General features: G+C 37.4%; 1 protein-coding gene across 11 annotated transcripts in view; it reads left to right on the forward strand.

Annotated features, from left to right (window-relative positions):
- Positions 1 to 20,336, forward strand: part of mbnl1 (muscleblind-like splicing regulator 1) — an 80,117-nt gene that overhangs the window by 30,654 nt on the left and 29,127 nt on the right. For 9 of the 11 annotated variants that reach the window (XM_067452692.1, XM_067452691.1, XM_067452700.1 and 6 more), the window contains one exon: positions 9,473 to 10,098. In XM_067452692.1, coding sequence (XP_067308793.1) covers positions 9,925 to 10,098 — 174 coding nt within the window. In that variant the 5' untranslated portion in view covers positions 9,473 to 9,924. Of the gene's footprint in view, positions 1 to 237; positions 504 to 9,472; positions 10,099 to 20,336 lie in introns of those variants that run through there. The other 2 variants (XM_067452693.1, XM_067452694.1) reach the window with 2 other exon arrangements.

Consider the following 20,336-nt stretch of genomic DNA (forward strand, 5'->3'; position numbering starts at 1 on the left):
TGGTTAACTGTTGAGCCCGAGAGCGCTTCTCCTTTTTTAAGCCCCCCTCTCGGGTCTCACTTCCCCTCTGTTTGTTTTATGCGCGTACCAGCGCGTGCATGGTTTTTTCTTTTCTTTTTCTTTTTTTGCATACGCTCTCGGCCTCTGTCGTAAGAGCCCGAGAGCTTCTTTCCACTCCCCCCACATGTAAATTACGTGTGACATGTTTAACTGCTGTTTCCTAATATGGCTCGTGCTAGATTTCAGAGCGGTAGGACCCAGTCAGGCACCCTGGGACTGCACAGGGGCGTGTGTGTGAGAGCGTTACTGTCTGCGAGAGGGAAAAGAGAGGGGAGAGAGATGTTGACGCAGGTTTTCACTACTGTCTGAGTGCGTCACTCTTCCATGCAGTCATGTAAGTAAACGCTGAACACGCTCTCACTGCAGAGAGAAACATATGGATTTGAGCACTCGCAAGTCTGCTCGCCTCGCGGTTTTCCTGTGCTAAAGGGAAACGTAAACATGTAAGAAAAGATTGCTTAAGAACAGGTTTTGCTGACTTTTAGGGCACTTCATAGGCGGGTTATCGCTTCACCGTGCTGCAGACTGTTAAACATCAGAAAATGAGAAAAGCATATCGTCGCTGAGAAGGTTGTGTGTGATTAAAGCAATTGTTTCAGTTGTTTGAAGATAGTGTTTTTTGGAGGGGGAGGAAGTAAAATAAACAATCTGCCTGGCGCCAAGTCTTCGGGTTTTGTCGACGGCACGCTGTAGTTGAGAAAGTGAAAGTGTCGAGAAAAAAGCACATGGAGACTTCATAGGGAAGCACACTTCGCTTCGATTCGATTCTGTTCAGACTAGCTCTAAATCTTTTTGGGCAGAATTTTGCATTAGCAATGTAAACAGTGAATTATCACAAATTTTAATGTTGATGCAAAAAGATTGGCAACACTTTATTTTAAGGTGACGTTGTTACACGTTACTACATGTAATTACTATAGTAATAACAATAAATGATGCATAATTACAAGTAACTAACCCTAATTCTAACCGTGTATCTATAGTACATGTATATTACTCTGTACTTATTTGAGTAGTGCAAAAGAGTAACTAAACATTCTTGTCTGTGGTTTAATCCCATATGCTAGTTATTATAAGAATGTTGCGATGATAAATGCGTTGCACCTGCGTTAGGTATCGTAGAACAGCTGGTTGTTCGCGCCATCTTGCATCTTATCCTAGGTTTTTCTCGCTTTTTTATCTCGGTGGCATTCTTGCCTTCCTGTCGTCTTCAGATGCTAGAGTTTCATTTGCCAAGTAATGTTTTGTGTTTTTGCATGCAAATGATGCCTTCTGTCTTTAATGGCACTAATGAAATATGTCTGATGACGACTGCATGTTCAAAGTGCCAAGATGTTTATGTGCTTAACATCTAGAGGGCGTTGTAGAAAAAAAATACTTGTTCTATTCAAATTCTAACTCTTATCATACTAAACTATTATCATTACTATGTTGAAAATCATTAACATTTGCTATGACCTTTTCGATTTGCTCACAGCTTTGCAGAACGTTTGTGGATTTATCAACTGTGCATGTTTCTGAGTTACTGGGTAGAAGGGCTTTGTGCTGTGTAACCATGGTGATGATACTATTTTCAACCCTTTCCAACATGGCAATCATCACCTACACACATCTGAGTCAAACGATGTAATGCTGTGGTTTAGATAACCATCTCCGCTGCCCGCACACCTTTCTGATCAAGATCTCGGGCCAGTTTCTTCATGCATGGAAAAAATGCTAATATGGGTTCTGCTGAAATAAAATCAGTATTTTAGAGCGTTCACATCTAGCCTGATTCCAAATCAGAAGCGTTTTGGTTTTGAATTGCAGAGCGACATCATAAAGACCCATTCAGTATCTCAGATTGTGGTTATAGGTTCTGAAAAATTAGCTGTAATTTAAGGTTGTAGATATGTGTTTTGGGAATTTTTTTCTTAAATAAACTTTCAGGTTTGTTCTTGTTCATGTTTATTTTGATGTTTTGGTCATAAAAATATAGATGTGCATCACATTAGGTTCAGCACTTTAGGCCCTGTTATACACCCGACGCAATGCGACGCCCAATGCCACGCAAGTGTTTTTTGCTAGTTTCAGCCCTGATGCAGTTATCATTTTCACGTCCAGCGCCACATTGTTTAAATAGCAAATGGACTCGTGCCCATCTGTTCGCCCACGGGTGTGTTCAGGCACATTGTTGGCGCGTTGCTATTTTGAGGCAAGTGAAAACGACTGCGCCATTGACCAACAAAAACCTGGTCTAAAGTCAATAGTGCAGTATTTTTGTGTTTAAAGGATGAGTTAGTAATATGCGCCTCAGGTTATTACACACACAGTGATACGTAGCAGCACACAAACATTTTTAAATATTACAAATAAAAGGATTCCTCTCTGGAGAAGCGTTCAGTCTTATTCTCGCAAATTCCACCATGAAAAATGGCGAACCTGCCATGGTGCAAGCACAACTGGCTTTTAATGGGATACTTTACCTCTTTTTCAGATTAAACTATGTTATTCCCTTAAAGCAGCACTAGGTAACTTTTCAACCTTCATAATATATTTTTTAAGACTCTTGTGATGATAAATCGACTTACAATAGGTTGAATGACACGTCTGCCATAGCCTGATGGTGTCTGTATCGTTTTTAATCGTACTTTTAAACTTCGGGTTTCGGGTAGTAACCCGAGAAAAAGAAAAGAACTACAAAATTCGACTGCTTTACGGCATATACGTCACTTCCACCAACACACACACTTCCTTACATTCGGACGTGCGAGCCCAACTTTGTTCGTCGGATAATATAGTCATGTCCGAAGCAGCAGAGACAAATAAGAAAGAAAAGGTTTTGTTGGAGGAAAGCAATAAGAGGAAATGAAAAAATGATGGGATTAAAGGCAGGACGAGGATCAAAATGTGACAGGGTTTGCTCGTCGGCGTGAGCTGAAGGAGGCGTGGCCGACCGATGCTGTCCTGCTTGTTACGGTGAGCTACCACTCAAACATTGAACTGAAGTATCATATAGATTCTGTAAAACGGTAACCAATAGACTACTATAATGACGCTGGCTTGTAAACGTGAGCATCGTGATTATTTGGCGTTTGAAAAAAATAAAACCCATGAAATTATATTCATATGACATGCTGAAGCATATGCCACTGACTGTAACGTTACCTGGGATGAAGACATTTCACACGCGCCGCCAGAAGAACTGTTCAGGGGAACTGTTAGTGCTGCACCGACCCGCGGGGACGCTTTTATGAAGTTATTTGGCCCGCACCGCATCACTGTATATATTTTTACAACACGCCGGGCACCCGCGACCATTAAATAGACATACGGGGTCCGCGGGTTACGAGACGACCCGCGCATCACTAGTTCAGGGCTATCAGGGTTGTCATGTCAACAAATGCACGCGCGATGGCATCCCCTGTTGTATGATGACTGAGCTTACGACAGTAGTTGAGGACATTATTTTTTCCAAACTGTAGGGGGACCCCGAGAGCAAAAGTAGCCAAGTGGGGCTTTAACTAAAACGATTTGATACATACCTCTCTCGTCTGAGTGCACTTAATCTCTCTGACGCGCGGTGACGATCTGATAGCATTTAGCTTAGCCTGCTAAGCCCAGTTCATTCACTATGGTACCAAACAGAGATCAAGTTTGAAGCGACCAAACACCTCCACGTTTTCCCTTTTTAAATACAGTAACACGAATAGCTGAACAATCAAGTATGGTGACATAAAATTAAACGTGACGCTTTTCTAGGTGGATTAAAAAGGAGAACTATAATGTATGGCGGTATAGCATTTCTGAGAGTACTTTGACTCGGCGCAGTAAAAAAGTCCCGGCTGAAACCTCCTCCTCCTCCCCTCTATTGACAGAAATGATGCGAGGTGAGGGAGGATTTTTAATGTGCAGAGTCGAAGTACTCTAACATTTCTCCTAAATGCTATCAGATCACCACCGTGCATCAGAGCAATTAAGTGCACGCACTGAGATGAGAGATTTATGTATCAATTCGTTTTAGTAAAGGCAATAACATAGTTTAATATGAAAAAGCGGTGAAGTATACATTTAAAGGGAATGGGAGATGAGACTTTGACTGTTTTTTGTTAGTTTTTTCACGTTACCCCTAAAACACATCCATGACTCATTAAAATAATAATTACAACCCTTTTGGACCATGCACCTGACACATGGTCGTTTAACTAACAAAAGTGGATTTGGACACGCCCTGGATGCACCTGGGCCATGTGCTCAGATCGTTAAAAGGGCCTTATACCTAATTTTCAGAAAAACACTAATTTGGGCTGAATATTTGGTGTATTAGTATTTTGGTTATATTTGGTTCTTTAAAGATTTGTTCTTGATGTTATATTAATAAAGTTCATTAGATTAGCTGATTGGTTTTTTTGTGGTTTCTTCAACTTTATATATGTTTTTTTTTTTTTGGTTATGGTTTATATATGGTTTATTTTTGGCATTTTTAGTTGTAAATGATTTGTAGAAGTTCTTGATGTTATAATCATCAAGTTCTTTAGATCAGCTGATTGGTTTTTCTGGGTTCTTCATGTTCATATAAGGTTTTCTAAAGACCTAGAGAATTTAAAGTCATTTGTGGAACTTTCAAGTTCTATGACATCATACTGTAAAAAACCCTTCTGGTTCCTACAGTATATGGTTCTGTTTATAAAAGTGTTGGTGCAGGACATCATACTTTTAGAGCCTTAAACGGTAACAGTTTCCCATATTCTTAGGTATTAGCTATTATGTTTACAAATGTGACTTAATATCTCCAGTCTCAAACTAAACATAGCTGTTTAAGTATTAATATACTGCATATTTGAAGAGAATAGTTTGTTTTTTGTTTCTTTAACAGACTAAACTCAGACCTTTAATTATAATTCCTCCATTTAAAATATTGCATTGCTGCCAAATAACAAACAGAACCACAGGAAATCAAATGTTCAATCAGGCATTTTCACCAGCAGGAGCATATTAGACATCAGTACAGACGTAAATAAAGCCAAAGTGCAAAAAGTATGAAACATTTAATATCTCATTCATGTAAATCATTGAAATAGTTTCCACTTCTTAAAAGAGAACATAACATCCAGTTCTCGTCCCAGTGGCAAAAATGTTTGACTTTTTAATGGGCTTTGATTGGCATACTTCCAGATCATTCTTTCTCTTTCTCTCTCTCTCTCTCTCTCTCTCTCTCTCTCTCTCTCTCTCTCTCTCTCTCTCTCTCTCTCTCTCTCTCTCTCTCTCTCTCTCTCTCTCTCTCTCTCTCCCTCGTTCTTCTTTTCTCTCCTTGTTTGACCTTGCAGCAACTTCTAAGAATTCTGTTATTTCACCGCAAGGGATTGTGGGAGATATACGGTGACTTAATAGCCAAATCATTTAACCAAAAAAAGAGGGACCAAAGAAACAGCATCTTTATGATCAAGTGAAGATGAGGATTTTAATGTAGGATCCAAGTCTGAGCATGAATTTTCTTTAATTGTCACAGCGATTATTCCTCTTCTCAGTAAACACAGATAACGCAGGCATGAGCCTGTTTAATGCAAGATCAAAATCACACTGCAAGACAATCCGCAATCACTTACTTTTTCATTTCACAAAATCATTTAGCCTGTTTTGAGTATTCAGTGTTCCCCAGATCCAGTTTGCTTCCACACTGAAAGTCTTATCGGATTAAAATATGTCACTCCATAAACAGGGCTGTGTATGTGTGTGTGTGTGCGTGTTTATAATGTACTTGGCCAAGGAAGCATACCAGTACTCTTACAAAAATGTACCATGGTAACCGTTTTTCTGCCAAAATCCCTAGTGAAAAAGTACACCAAAATGTATTTAAAATACATTTATTGTATGTTAAGCATGCTATAAATAAATGTGCGTATTTATGAACTTAATATAAATACCCTGCAATTGTGCTTTTGATATACTAAATTAGTGTACTTAACGTCTGCTAAATTGGAAGAACTAATTTAGTACTTAATTCACTTTAGTTATCTGGAAACAGTGGAAGGTCTAATTAAAGACACTAAAATATATTTGATTGTGCTAAAATGGAGCTATTGCAAGTATACTTTAGGTAAATATCTTGGATTGAAAGACTGATATTATACACAGATCATATTATCTGTACTAAGTGATATTATTAAGAAATGTGCAGTGTGCAATATCAGTCTCAAGTCTCAAGCGATATGTCAGTAGAAATGTTAATGGATCTATACTATTCTTAGTATGAAATAAATGTAGATAAATATGATTTGTGGAACCATGTTTGTTTGTTTATAATATATTGTTGAATTATAAATAGATTTAATTTATTTTTTATGTGTTTATTATAATATAGAATTACAGAATTAAATTCATTGTATTGTTTTTCATTTGTTTATAATACAGAATAAAAAATGATATATTGTATATATAAAATATTGGTTTACCTTTTGTATATAATAAATTATAGACTTATAAATATTTATTGTTTGGTTTTTATTTATTTATAATATAGAGTTATAAATATGGATTTATTTATTGGTTTGCTTTTTACTACAGAAAAAAAACTAATACTAATAAACGAATATATTTTTGCATTTTCTAAAGACTGTGGATGGTGCTTGCACATGCAGACCCTATTCAGAGAGGTTTTCAGCCCTTTGTTGTGGATGGTTGCTAAGGTATTCTGATTGGTTGCTAGGTGGTTACTTACTGGCCCAAGTTAAAAGAGGCCACTCTCAAGTCTGTTATTCTGCTCTCTACATATGACTCAGTGTGTAAAAAACTTTAGAGATTTAGTCATTTTCTTTTTTTGTTTTTCTGGAACTGGTAGCTAATAACAATATTACATACTGTAGTTTGTACCAAGCTTACATAGTACCAATTATTGCATTAACTGGAATAATAACTAATGTCATTCATGTTAAAATGATGGTAAATGTATGTAAAGGTGTTGTTTAAACTGCTGCTCTTAACTGGCATGTGGTCGGATTATTGCTACATCTCTGCCTATGATTGGCTCACTCCTAGTCGCGCAATACTTTAGAGAAACAGGAAATGACCTTGTTGTTCACTTACCACCTTCTCTGTCTCTGTTAAATGATATGTCATCATGGCTCTTAGCGGTAGCTGTGATATGCTATTTGGTTCAGTTTTCCTCAACCTGGAATGAAACTTAAAATTATGAAGGGTTGCTTTGTATATGTTCCGTGTGTGTGTGTGTGTGTGTTTGTATAAGACAGAGACCAGTGTGTGTATTTGTGTCAATGGGGTGTGTGTTAGTCCAGGAATGTGTGTGACAATGTTTTATTTGCTCTGACTGACAATATTCTGCAGACTTCAGTGCATTTCTGGCATTTTTAGGGATGTGAAGGATTTATGCAGCTGGTGAGATAATAGAGAACGAGTGAGAAACACAGAGAGGTAGTAGAATAAAGTAGAAGATGGGCCGCGTCCCAATTCTACTCATGCTGTCTGTCCTAATTAGCACAATTCCATGCAGTGACTTTTCAGGATGTGCGTTTTATGTGTGCATGCATGGAATATAATCTACTACATCTGCGAAAATATGCAGTAATATAATGCACCCAATTTGACATTCCATGAATTCTTGATCTATTTTTTCATGAAACTGGATCAAAAAAGCAAAATAAGTTTATTTTCTGAGAGGATAAAGAGACAGAGGAAATAAAGGTCATGTGAAGGCCTCATGATGTTGAGCTCATGTGATGATAATGTAGCATGCTATAGTTTGAAATGGTTATTGTTGCATAATGGATTCCATATCACATGCTGTTTTGAAAAGTAGTAAGTATTATACAAGATACGGTGATTCTTCAGTAAGAGGAACTTTTTGTAGGATTAGCCCCAGATAATACAAAAATCTTTCTAGTTTTAAAGGATAAATTATATTAGCCTTCATTTTTATTCGCTATATATTTTATATATATGTGTGTGGGGTGGGGGGGCATGTTTTTGTGAAATATGGCAGGGGCTGAGTGTGTGTTGTGGGGGGTGCTGGCAATCCCTATGTTATGGGGACAAAATGTCCCCACAAAGATGGCAATATTCGAAATCCTTGTCCTTGTGGGGAAATGTTTTGGTCCCCATGAGGAAAACATCTTATGAAGGAGTTTTTTTGAGAAAGTAAAAATGCAGAATGTTTCCTGTGATGGGTAGGTTTAGGGGCAGGGGCAGTGTAAGGGGATAGAAACACGGTTTGTACAGTATAAAATCCATTACGCCTATGGAAAGTCCCCATAAAACATGGAAACACTATTTGCGTGTGTGTGTGTGTGTGTGTAAAAAAAAAAGAAGAAAAGTTGATGCCTTAATTTTTAAGTACAATCAACTTGGATGTTTAAGTCATTTAAGTCAAAAATTTTTGTTGAATCTTATAACTTATTTAAAAAAATGATAATTGTTATTGTTACTTATAAGCGCGAACCGCATGCAAACACACGCACGCATGCACACGCCTCCCTTCGGATGTCAACTTGAGAGACAGAATAGCAGAACAAGAAAGGAATATAATGAGATTCATCGGCCTGCCAGGCTTTGCGAGCCCATGCCTATGCGTGCCTATGCGAGTCCATGACAATGACCCGAAGCACAGCCAGGATAACCAAGGAGTGGCTCTGCAAGAATCATATCAAGGTCCTGGTGTGGCCTAGCCAGTCTCCAGACCTAAACCCAATAGAGAACTTTTGAAGGGAGCTCAAACTCGACAGGCCAGAAACCTGACTGATCTAGAGAAGATCTGTGTGGAGGAGTGGGCCAAAATCCCTCCTGCAGTGTGTGCAAACCTGGTGAAAAACTACAGGAAACGTTTGACCTCTGTAATTGCAAACAAAGGCTACTGTACCAAATATTAACATTGATTTTCTCAGGTGTTCAAATACTTATTTTCAGCTGCATCATTCAAATAAATAGTAAAAAAAAAGCATAAATTGTGATTTCTGGATTTTTTTTTTTTTTAGATTATGTCTCTCACAGTGGACATGCACCTACGATGACAATTTCAGACCCCTCCATGATTTCTAAGTGGAAGAACTTGCAAAATAGCAGGGTGTTCAAATACTTATTTTCCTCACTGTATATATATAAATATATAAAAATAACTTCCCGTAGTTTGAGTATTTACCTCCATTCTAAAAAAAGTGCACCTTTATTTGTTGCACCTTTTCCTGAGAATGTAAAATTCGTTAGATATGTATTTGTATGCATGAGTTCAATTTGTAACTTTATTAGATTTTTCAAGGTTTCAGGTAGTCAAACGTGCCTATTCGGATCATTTAAGTTTCGTGCACATCTTTTTCCACAGTGAAATGACCTAATCACAGACAGAAATGATTGTTGATGATGTTTGCTGATGAGCGCTTGAGGAAGGTCCTATAAAGCTGTTTTCCCCTCTTTTTCTCTGTTGCAGGTGGGTACTGAGTATCGTGCCCTCTCTTGCGTCTGCCGCTGCTTGGAGCTGCTTGTAGTACCAGCCTCAGCTTTCCTGCCTGCTTGCTGCCCACATCAGTGAAAGGACTGCCCGCACAACCTCACAATCTCTGTGACCACGAACGACCCCTACGTTTTTTGCTTTTACTCAAACAGACAGAGCTGAAGTGGGCACTATTGAATCAGCCAATCAGAATCAAGGATTTTTGCTTTGGGATCCATTACTGCAGTTTAGTTTTTCCTTGCAGCAACATTTTTTTTTTGGTGTTGTTCTTTTCGCTTTGGCCTGGTGTGTATCCACGAGGAAAGAGGAGCTTAATGATCTAAGAAAGAAACGTTTTTAAAAGGCTAAACTTCCTTTGGACAAACACAAGCACACCCAAAGCACTTTGGGATTTTAAGGAATCGAAGTTTGCTTGCCGCTATAGCGAGATGGCGATGAATATGGCTCACATGCGGGACACGAAATGGCTGACGCTGGAGGTGTGTCGAGAGTTTCAGCGGGGAACGTGCTCACGCTCCGATGCTGAGTGCAAGTTTGCGCATCCTGCCAAGAGCTGCCAGGTGGAGAACGGGCGAGTCATTGCGTGCTTTGATTCACTGAAGGTAAGAAAGTTACCTTTTTTTTATTTATATATATATATATATATATATATATATATATATATATATATATATATATATATATATATATATATATATATATATATATATATATATATATATATATACATACACACACACACTTATTATTACAATTTTTTTTTTTTTATACCTTTGGATGCATCTTTTTTGACCATTATAGAGTAATGACAGGAAAAGAAGAGCAGGAAGAGAAAATGTTGCAAACTGGACTAGAACTCTCACCATTAGTAAATTAGAATTGCTAGTTTAGCTGTTTTTAAAGATTCAAATATTAAACGTTATGCATTCATTGATTATAAACTATTACTAGTTTATTCATGTTACAAGTCAAATAGCCCTTTTATGAGCATGAAAATAAGCTAGATTAGTTTCCATATTATCTAGCTGCATAAATGGGCCAGTGTTTTAGCTTAGAATGACACGGCTGAGGCTTTAGTCATAAATTCCTTCTTCCTACTTACTTTGGATGCTAACATGAGCATTCCACACAGTATATAAAAATGCAAATCAGCTGCACTGTAAAGCACAGGGAATTTTATATAGGAATTATTTTACAGGTGTAGTAGTCTAGACGAGTGTTTTTCCAACTGGTGCTGGCGACCGAAGACCACTTTGAGTGGGTCACGGAGTGTGTAGTCTCAAAAAAACAACATGCAATTATTTCAGATTTTTTTGTGTGTATTTTCGCTGTGGGTGTGAATTATTTATGCTGTAGAGCTAAAGAATAGTTCAGTTCTGTTTACCACAGGATCTATTGTACACATCATTTAAAAAAATAATAATATTTATAAAACCCCATTGGAAAATCGGGAAGGGACCAGCGGTGATGACTTACAGGTTCGGACGTCACACCTGCACCACTCAATAGTTTTTCTATGTAAACGCACTTATGTTAAGTAAAGTTAGACAGTACTCTTTTGAAAAATAAATTACCTTGGTTCAAATTCCTAGTTGAGAACCACTGGTCTAGACCACAAGACTTATGGGAGGAGTTACTTGTGTGATTGAAACTGTGATGATCATTGTCACATGAACACAAGTGTAGAGTAAGAGCCTTTTCTTGACTGGAATCCTCAGCATTTTGCGTAGAGATGTTCCTGCAAACTCTCAAAGTTACAAAACATTTCTACAAATGTCCAAATCCAGATCTCTGCGAGGAGAAGACTGAACATAAACTGATTAATCTGTGGTTTGCTGCCTAGTAATGACACACTGAATGTCTTATGTTTGCACAAGACTAAGGCTGAGGTCTGATGGTGAGATGGTGTGTGAGCGTTTCTGTCCGCTGAGAGTCCATCACTGCTCTTTTCTGCAGTTGTTCAGTTCAATTCCTCATTTGGTCAGAGTCAAAGAGATACTCACTCACATAAGCACAGCTTATGTACTCTAAAACCACCAGAACCCGAGCCTGGATGAGCAAGACAACATTAAGCTCCCAAAACTGGAGGTTTTGGAGATCTGGTGTTCACGATAATGGTTTTCATTTAATTTTAATAATTATATGGCTATATTGTATTTTTAAACCCTTTGACTATTCAGCAAAAAGCCACTGGTATTAGGACAAATCCCAAAAATATGAGAAATATATAGAGAGAGGCTGCTCACAGAAGCTGATGCATGGGTTTCCGTCATTCCCATTTCCTGTCCTGTCCCAAGTTCTGAACGCAGTACTTGCTCTATCCAGATCAAAATCCTCTATGATGAACAGGCTGATGCCAACCGCTAACTCCACGGGGATCTGATCCTCATCCATGAGCCCTCTGCTTTTCCCTCTAATAACAGCAAAAATCACATCCATCAGTGCGGACCCAAAGATTGGCCCTCTCCGAAAGTCAACAGAGACAGAAAAGTCTATAATGCCTAGCAGAGGAAACTTGAGTTCTCACAACTTTCTGCCTTTTAGATTGTTTGGTGTTTAAAGATGAAAGACATAATTGCGTTATGATGACAAGATGTTTGTTTGAAGTGGTGGACAAGTGATATTTTACAGAAGTTACAAAATTTGGGCAAAAAAACGAAACATATACTTAAGTTTTATTTTAAGTAACTGAAAAAAAAAGAATTAATTTTAAATTAATCTTAATTAGTTAAGTGTTTTTTATGCATACATAAATAATCAATATACATATTTTTAAATATATATATATATATATATTTAATCACACACACACACTAAATTGATTTCTTTTAAATACCATTTTTACTTTTTCCTTGATGCTACAGTATTGTGGATGGTTTCCAGGGCATTCCTATTGTTGCTAAGCTACTCAATGTTTTTAGATCATTGCCATAGGGCTGTTAGGGTGTGCTGGGTGGTTGCTAAGGAATATGGTAGTTGGTTTCTAAGGTGTAATGGGTGGTTCTTTATGATGGTGATTGTGATATGATTTGACCCAGGCCTGTATCTCAAATTAAATCTTTTTTATATTTTAGTTTTGAAAAGTAAATGAATTTCATTCTCAACATATTAGCAGTAAAACATCCTATAAAATATATCTAAAAGTTGTTTCCAGTAATGTTTAGACCTTAAGCTTTGATATATTAATTATGTCCTATGTTACAGCTGTCCAGAATGCACTTCTGTGAAGTTCCACCAATCCGTTACTCTGGTTCATGTCGTCCAGTGTTTGGCATAGTGTGGAGATACTGAATTATTGATGTAACTAAATATATTTAAATATTAAAAAGACCACATGTGCTAAATTATTAAAATGTCTAAATATGCTGAAATATTAAAAACATAAGTTATGAGTTTATTAGCTGTTCATTTGTATCGCCTGGACCTTTCTAACAACTCCACGTACTGTGTGTGTGTGTGTGTGTGTGTGTGTGTGTGTGTGTGTGTGTGTGTGTGTGTGTGTGTGTGTGTGTGTGTGTGTGTGTGTGTGTGTGTGTGTGTGTGTGTGTGTGTGTGTGTGTGTGTGTGTGTGTGTGTGTGTGTGTGTGTGTGTGTGTGTGTGTGTGTGTGTGTGTGTGTGTGTGTAACCACTTCCTTCCAGAGCAGTAGGGAATGCCACTTTGTAATTTTCCATCTATTTTTACACGGCAGGAGAAAAGCTAATACACACACAGACACACACTGGCAGGGGGGGTTCAAGCTAAATCTCAGGTCTGCTGGGAAACCTTGGCAATGTTTCAGGTGTTCTCCTCCACAGACACACACACAAACACACACACACATGCGCGCAAAGACAGTTGTTTATATTAGACACAGTCAGTAGTATAGACACTTTCAATAAATATACAGCATTTGCAAAAAAGTACTAGGGTATTACTATAGCTTTTTTGAACATTACTATGAAAGTAATACTATTTATTTTATGTTGTTTTTTAAAGACCTGTTTTAATACATTTTTTAATTGAATTATAAAATAATTTATTCCTGTGATGGCAAAGCTGAATTTTCAGCATCATAAATATAAGCATAATAGTCTTGATCCTCAAGAATTTATTCTGATTTACTGCTCAAGAAACATTTCTTATTATAATCAATGTTAAAAACAGATTTTTTTTTTTTTTTTTATTAATCGCTGATCCCAAACTTTGGGGCGTTACTTTTTTAATATAGATCTCATACAGAATTATTATTATATTCTTATACAGTAGTTATAGTATTTAGTGATATATGTATTATTACTGTAAATATTTAATATCACAGTAATTGTGTACATAATGATTTTTCTGGATGAAGTAAAAATGGTTTATATATTAAAAACATTTACATTTGCCAGTGTTTGTTTTTAGTAATTCATTAAATCAATCTCAAATGAAAACTTAAGAACCAGATAATGTGTTAGAATTAAAAACATATATCGTCATACCTCACAGCTCTGGTAGAGCTGTACCGCAGTACTGTTTTCTAAAGGAGGTAGAGTAAAAACAGATGAGAAGATCTACTGTGAATAAAGGTCAGTGAGAGTCGTGAATCTAGCGCTGGCCTTGTGTGTTTGAGAGAGAAAGAGAGGTAAAGATCTAAAGAAATTGTTTCAGTGCAGATGTGGACAGAAGAACATTGTCTAGTGTGTGTGTGTGTGTGTGTGTGTGTGTGTGTGTGTGTGTGTGTGTGTGTGTGTGTGTGTGTGTGTGTGTGTGTGTGTGTGTGTGTGTTACAGCTCTGTTGGCCATGTTGGATCATGCTGGCTGGATGAAAAGCACACTGTGATGCTGCTGACGCTGACTGCCATGGGCCAAAGTCCAGGCACACACACACACACACACTGCTCAGCTTTATCTATCATCTTTCTATCTGACAGAATGATAAATCTGTTATCTCAGCCTGTATAAATATCTCCAGACTGACAGAGAGATAGAATGTGACGCAAATTAAGTAAATAAAACTGACAGAAAAGGAGATCTTTAATACGAAGAAGAAGTAACAAAATAACGAGTTTTCAGAGAGAAAGCGAGAGAGGAACCGCTTTGAATTTGGTGTTGTTTTACACTTTTGCTTCAAGCGAAATGGAAGGTCGTAGAGTGGAAAAGTGGCTTTTGAGGGAAGCTGACGTGGGTGAGAGATGTTTGAGCCGACTGGCCAGTTTCCTCCTCACTAACACGAAACAGGCAGCCATATGGTCCACAGAGCCAAGATGGCCACTGAACTACTTTTGGCGGGAACAGAGAAACAGGAAGATCTAAGCGTGTCAAAACAGACCAAATATGTGCAAACTCATCCATGAAAAACTTATCCTTCATGAGACCAAAGAGCATTTATCCCAATGTAAATATCCCTGGCTTGGTTACAACTTATCAGTGTTTGTAACGTATGATATATTTAATGTCATAATTATCACTGAGAGCTCTTTTTTAGACCTACTTTTCAACTTTCCAAGTCCCAGGATTCTCGGCTAAATTAGCTGTTTAAACCCCTAATGCAAATTTTTGCTTTGCATTTTGCTGAACTATACTGCTTAAAATCATCATGTTTTTGAAATTGAAAAGAATAGAGAAATCAAATCTGAAATTGCCAAACACATACGGTACTACGGGGCCAAAAGTTTGGGAACATTACTAGTTTTAATGTTTTTGAAAGAAGTCTCTTCTGCTCATCAAGCTTGCATTTATTTGATGAAAAATGCAGAAACATTTTTAATATTGTGAAATATTTTTACAATTTAAAATAATGGATGTCTATTTTAATATATTTTAAAGGCCCACTGAAGTGCCTTGAAAGGCGCCGCATTATTCAATGTGTTGATGTGATTTCCCCAGAAACGGCTCCAGCTGTTAGCAGCTCCTCCCCTTTTTTGAAACAGCCAATAGCGATTTGTTAATAATATCAGTTTGACTAGAGCCTTTCTGTTTGGTAAAGCCAGTTTCCTCTAACACTGTTTATCATCATAATCTCCTCCGTATCGCTTTGAATCAACCTTTTCAAATTGGTCCGATACTGGGACACTGTACGTTTTGTATGCTTATATCTCCTAAATGCGAATTTTGTCATTGTTTTCTGAATATTCTGATTTTATATATATATTGAATCGTGTAAGCACAACTGTTTCCAACATTGATAATAAATCAGCATATTTCTGAAGGATCATGTGACATTGAAGACTGGAGTAATGGCTAATGATAATTCAGCTTTGCATCACAGAAATAAATTATATTTTAAAGTATATTCAAATAAAAAGCCATTATTTTAAATTGTAATTATATTTTACTGTTTATTCTATATTTTTTGATCAAGTAAATGCATGCTTGATGAGCAAAAGAGACTTCTTTAAAAAAACATTAAAAATAGTAATGTTTCCAAACTTTTGACCGCCCGATATCACAATATTACTGGGTTGTTGTTGTTGTTGTTTTATTTGTAATAAATAAATGCAGCCTTGGTCAGTATAAGAGATTTCTTTCAGAAACATTAAAACATCTTACACACCCCAAACTTTTTAACGGTAGTGTATGTTGCATTATGGAAGTTAAAACGTTTTGTGTAAGGAGTGTTTTTATGCATGTCACTGCATTATGAGGGCAGCTCGCAGCTTAATGATTATAGCAGACTGTGGATGGCCTTCTTTCAGATGATAAAATTAGAACAGGTATCACATGACCAGGCATCTAAAACACACTTATGCGGGGACACACACGTACTCATCCAGAAACACAACACAAACAAGTATCTATGCTCTCAACAAGGTGTATTTGCATATCATGCAAATCACTTGCCTGAATATAGTCAAATATGCTTTCCCTTCCCAGCAGCCCTCACAAGCTCCAATCCGACAAGTCGGAGGTGAAGTTGAGATCAACCAGTAGTAGAGAAGACCAGCACTCCCCCTTAACGCTTATCTCTCCATTTTGGCTCGAGTTGTGCAATTACGTGATGTACCAGAGGGCTCTTCCCATTTTAATGACGCTGTTTGCTGGTAACGAACAATCCTCTCACCTTGTTCAGCCAAACAGAACAAATCTGAATGATAAACAGGATGTTCAAAGCCGATGTTAAATATTTGTACACCTGCTGAATTCTGTTTTATACATTTTGTTTGTACACTCTACATTCAGTCTAATGAACTGAATTACACAGTAGCATGTTTATTTATTGTTATAATAATTTTTAATAATTAGAAACTTGGGGCTAGTAGATTAAACAAGGCAAATTAGCTTGAGCACAATTCCAAAAAAGCGTCCATGGGAGTGGAAAGTTATTTGCTTAATCTACTGAGGGCACACGCACGTGAAAGAACATTTGTATAATGACCAACGTAATCTACCAAGTGTGGGGTCTGGTTTATGCTTTTTTGGGTGTTATATAATGGCATAAAACCATCAAACTGACTAGCGCAAACCTTAGTAAATCACCTTGTTCCATACATTTAGCATCTGAAAGGGAAACTCCTACAAATGCATATGCAAATAAGCCACAAAAAATAACCCTGTCCATGCCTTCTTAGCGCACATTTTTCACTGCTTTTCTTTAGACAACAGTTTATTAACGCCAAAAGAGGGTTTGTTCTGGAGCAAACTGTTAGTAAATCTGGCTCTTAGATCGTGGATTCTGGTCTGCAGAAGACATTTTCTTACATTTTAATTATAATTTCAGCTATTTGAATAAACATTAACCCTTATATATCAACATGTAATATTATTGATTTAAGTTCAAATTACTCGGCCAGATTTAGTAAAAAATACTATCTAGTCTATGGTTTTAGAGTTATTTTGTGTACCAGAAGTCATCGTGTAACTACTGTGAATTTTAAGGATGAAGTGTGCTAGCATCACAAAACTTGCTAAGATATTGATTGTTTTCAAACAGGTTTCTAGTGCACTCCCTCCATCTGCTAGCCTAGTAATCTAGACGCACCCTAGCGGCAGCAAATCTAATCTGCCCGTGAGTGTCGTCTAGCAACTCTCAATACCCTTCTGAGCTGTAAACGCCAAACTCTTGTCATACCAATCACATCGTGTATATAAAACCATAGACTAATTTGGGCGGGGGCCATAATGACGACGGCCGAGTTGTGTTTGCGTGCTTCTAGTAAACACAGAAACTGGCGAACGGCGGCGGTCTTTCGAATCGAAGCTTTGACCGCGACTCTGGAAGACTTGGAGTGAAGCTTCTCTCTGAGAAAAGAACAAAGAACGGCACTGAAGTCATTCTTAAAAAGGGAAGATGTGTTTGGATTTTAGCCGACCGGATACGGCGAATGTTTAATCTATCAACAAGCTCTGTTTCACCTTCGTTGCTCTGGTTGGTGTAGCACTATCCTATCGCATGCAGAGGGAGTTTGAAAGACAGCCGTTTATCCCGCCCCTCGGATTGAGCCCTGTCTATGGTGAGTTTCCAGACCAAACATCTTGATGTGGGTCTGGCTTGTCAGGCTACCCATCTGCCATTGTTCAGACAAACATATAGCCCCGCCCCAAACTCACAGCATTGGTTGAGCTCATGTTGCTCTGTGGTTCTGCAAAAAATGACACACTTCAGTTTTAAAACTGACCTGATTTAGCTGTAAGGACCTTTCAGATTTACCTCAGAATTCATCCATCCATCAACCACGAACCTGCCCTGCCCTTACATACTGATCCATGTCCAAAGAAAAATCGAATAGATCAAGACATAGCATGAGGGCAACATAAGAATGCATTGGCAAACTTTGGGGCACCCGCGTGGGCCAGTGATTGGCCATTCAACTAGCCCGACATACTCTTTTACTGGCCCCGGGCCATCGGGCCATTGCTTATGTCGAGCCCTGGGCAAAGGCTAGATGCTGAGAAGAGATGTTGTTAATGGGATTTGTTTTCAATAGCGAGGTGTGGAAGCCTAAATCTCCAACAAATGCTACTTTAGTGATGTTGCATAACAGTACCAAGGATTCTTGATCAATGTGACTTAATGTGATTACATATATTTTTTGACATTATCCTGATGTTAATTGCCTTTTAAGAGCTTTGCATTGTTATGTATGACTTTACCAGCTTCAAGACTGACGTCGGCAAATCCATTAGCAAAGTCTTCTTACAACTAATGGACTCTGCCTTGGCAGCAAATGATTTAATCTGGATTTTCTTGACTAGGGATGCCAAATGGCAACTAATTCAGAGAGGGTTTTTTCTCTTAGATGACTTTACACTATTTATATATATATATGTTCTCTCCCACATGCTTGATACTCTTAGGCAAGAAAAATGCAAACAGCATGCCTTTAATATCGTGATTTTTTTCCCTAGACAACAATGGGGACCTTTTTTCCTGAAGAAAATGTGACATTTTGCAAAAATGGTTGCTATATACACTGTAAAACAATTGATAAACATGTTTCTCCATTGCTATAACTCATCAAAATAAGTTAAGGAATTTTCTACTTTTTTATGTTATTCAAGATTCAAGTTGATTGTACTTAAAACAAAAAAGTTAAAAAAGTTAAAAAAAAAAATGTTTGTTGATTTAAGGTATAATCGGTTTGGTTATTGTAAAACTAAAAACAAACTATTTGAAAAAGATTCGTTTGAAATAACGCAGACATTTATTTGTATAGTGCTTTTCACAATACATTTCAAATAAAATAAAATCTAAATATTAGATATAAAATTATAAATGCCTTTGCAACTAACTGAAATAAGTTGAAGTACTAATACAAAAATTGAAATACAAATAAAGGAAATATTTTAAAAAATAAACCTGACAAAAGCACATCAAATTACTTAAACAATTGAGTGCTATTGTATTCTATAAATAATATTAAAATAACACTATATATCATTTATATACTTCCTTGACCAAATTATCTGAGCTATGTTTTTGACATTTTCTTCATTCATTTTTAAATCCTTGTGCTAAATTATTTGTTAGCCGTAGGAACTTTGGGGAAAATATCTGAGGTGTTGATGCTGAAACATATTTCAGATATCATGATCATCTGAGCTAAGAACAAGCAACCTCTGGGCTTTTCTTGCAGAACAACATTCAATATAGATTGTTGTCCTTGTCTTATTTTGGACTGTTTAGTTAAGCTTGCAAGTTTCTTAAGGGAGTTTGTAGCCTGGGATCTGAATACCATCAGCCTCCTGTTTATAGGAGCTGATCTTCTACGCCTGAAGACCTCAGCGCTTTGGAATACGGCCCCAGCGCTCGGCCAAACTACAGAAGCCATCATGGCGATCGAGTCAATCTCATGTTGCACACACTCACGGATTTTAAAGCTCACGTCATCTCTGACCCCGTATCAACTCTAGTGTGTGTGTCTGTGTGTGTGTGTGTGTGTGTGTGTGCACTCACTCTCTCTGTATATGGCTATTTTTGACACCAAGCTTACATTCCAAAGTCTGAGTCTGAAGTGTGAGAGTCTTTTAAGTTGTGTGTGACTTGCTCTGTTTACATTTCGTTAAGTAATGGCAAACACAGCACACTTGTCAGGATTTTTACTTCACTAAACACTGATTAAAAATCACTTTATTCAGCTACTGAACTCTAAAGTCAGTTTAGTGCTCTGAGACACTTGTCTGGCTATCACAGATATTGGTCTGGGGAGTCTGCTCTGTATTTTCTACTGCACAAGAGGCGTGATAAACGAGCATTATTCAAATGACTGTACACAATTGGTACTTCAACCAATCAGACCACGAGAGGTGTGATCAACTGGCAATGACCCATCACTTCTCTATCTGTCATCATGTTAAACCCACTAATAGCACACCAGGTGGATAAGCCAGTCTGTGATTGGTTCCCGCAAAAGTGTAACAGAAGCAATAGAAATTAATTT

The sequence above is a fragment of the Pseudorasbora parva genome, chromosome 9 (assembly GCF_024679245.1).
Source record: "Pseudorasbora parva isolate DD20220531a chromosome 9, ASM2467924v1, whole genome shotgun sequence".
Classification (NCBI taxonomy): Eukaryota; Metazoa; Chordata; class Actinopteri; order Cypriniformes; family Gobionidae; genus Pseudorasbora; species Pseudorasbora parva.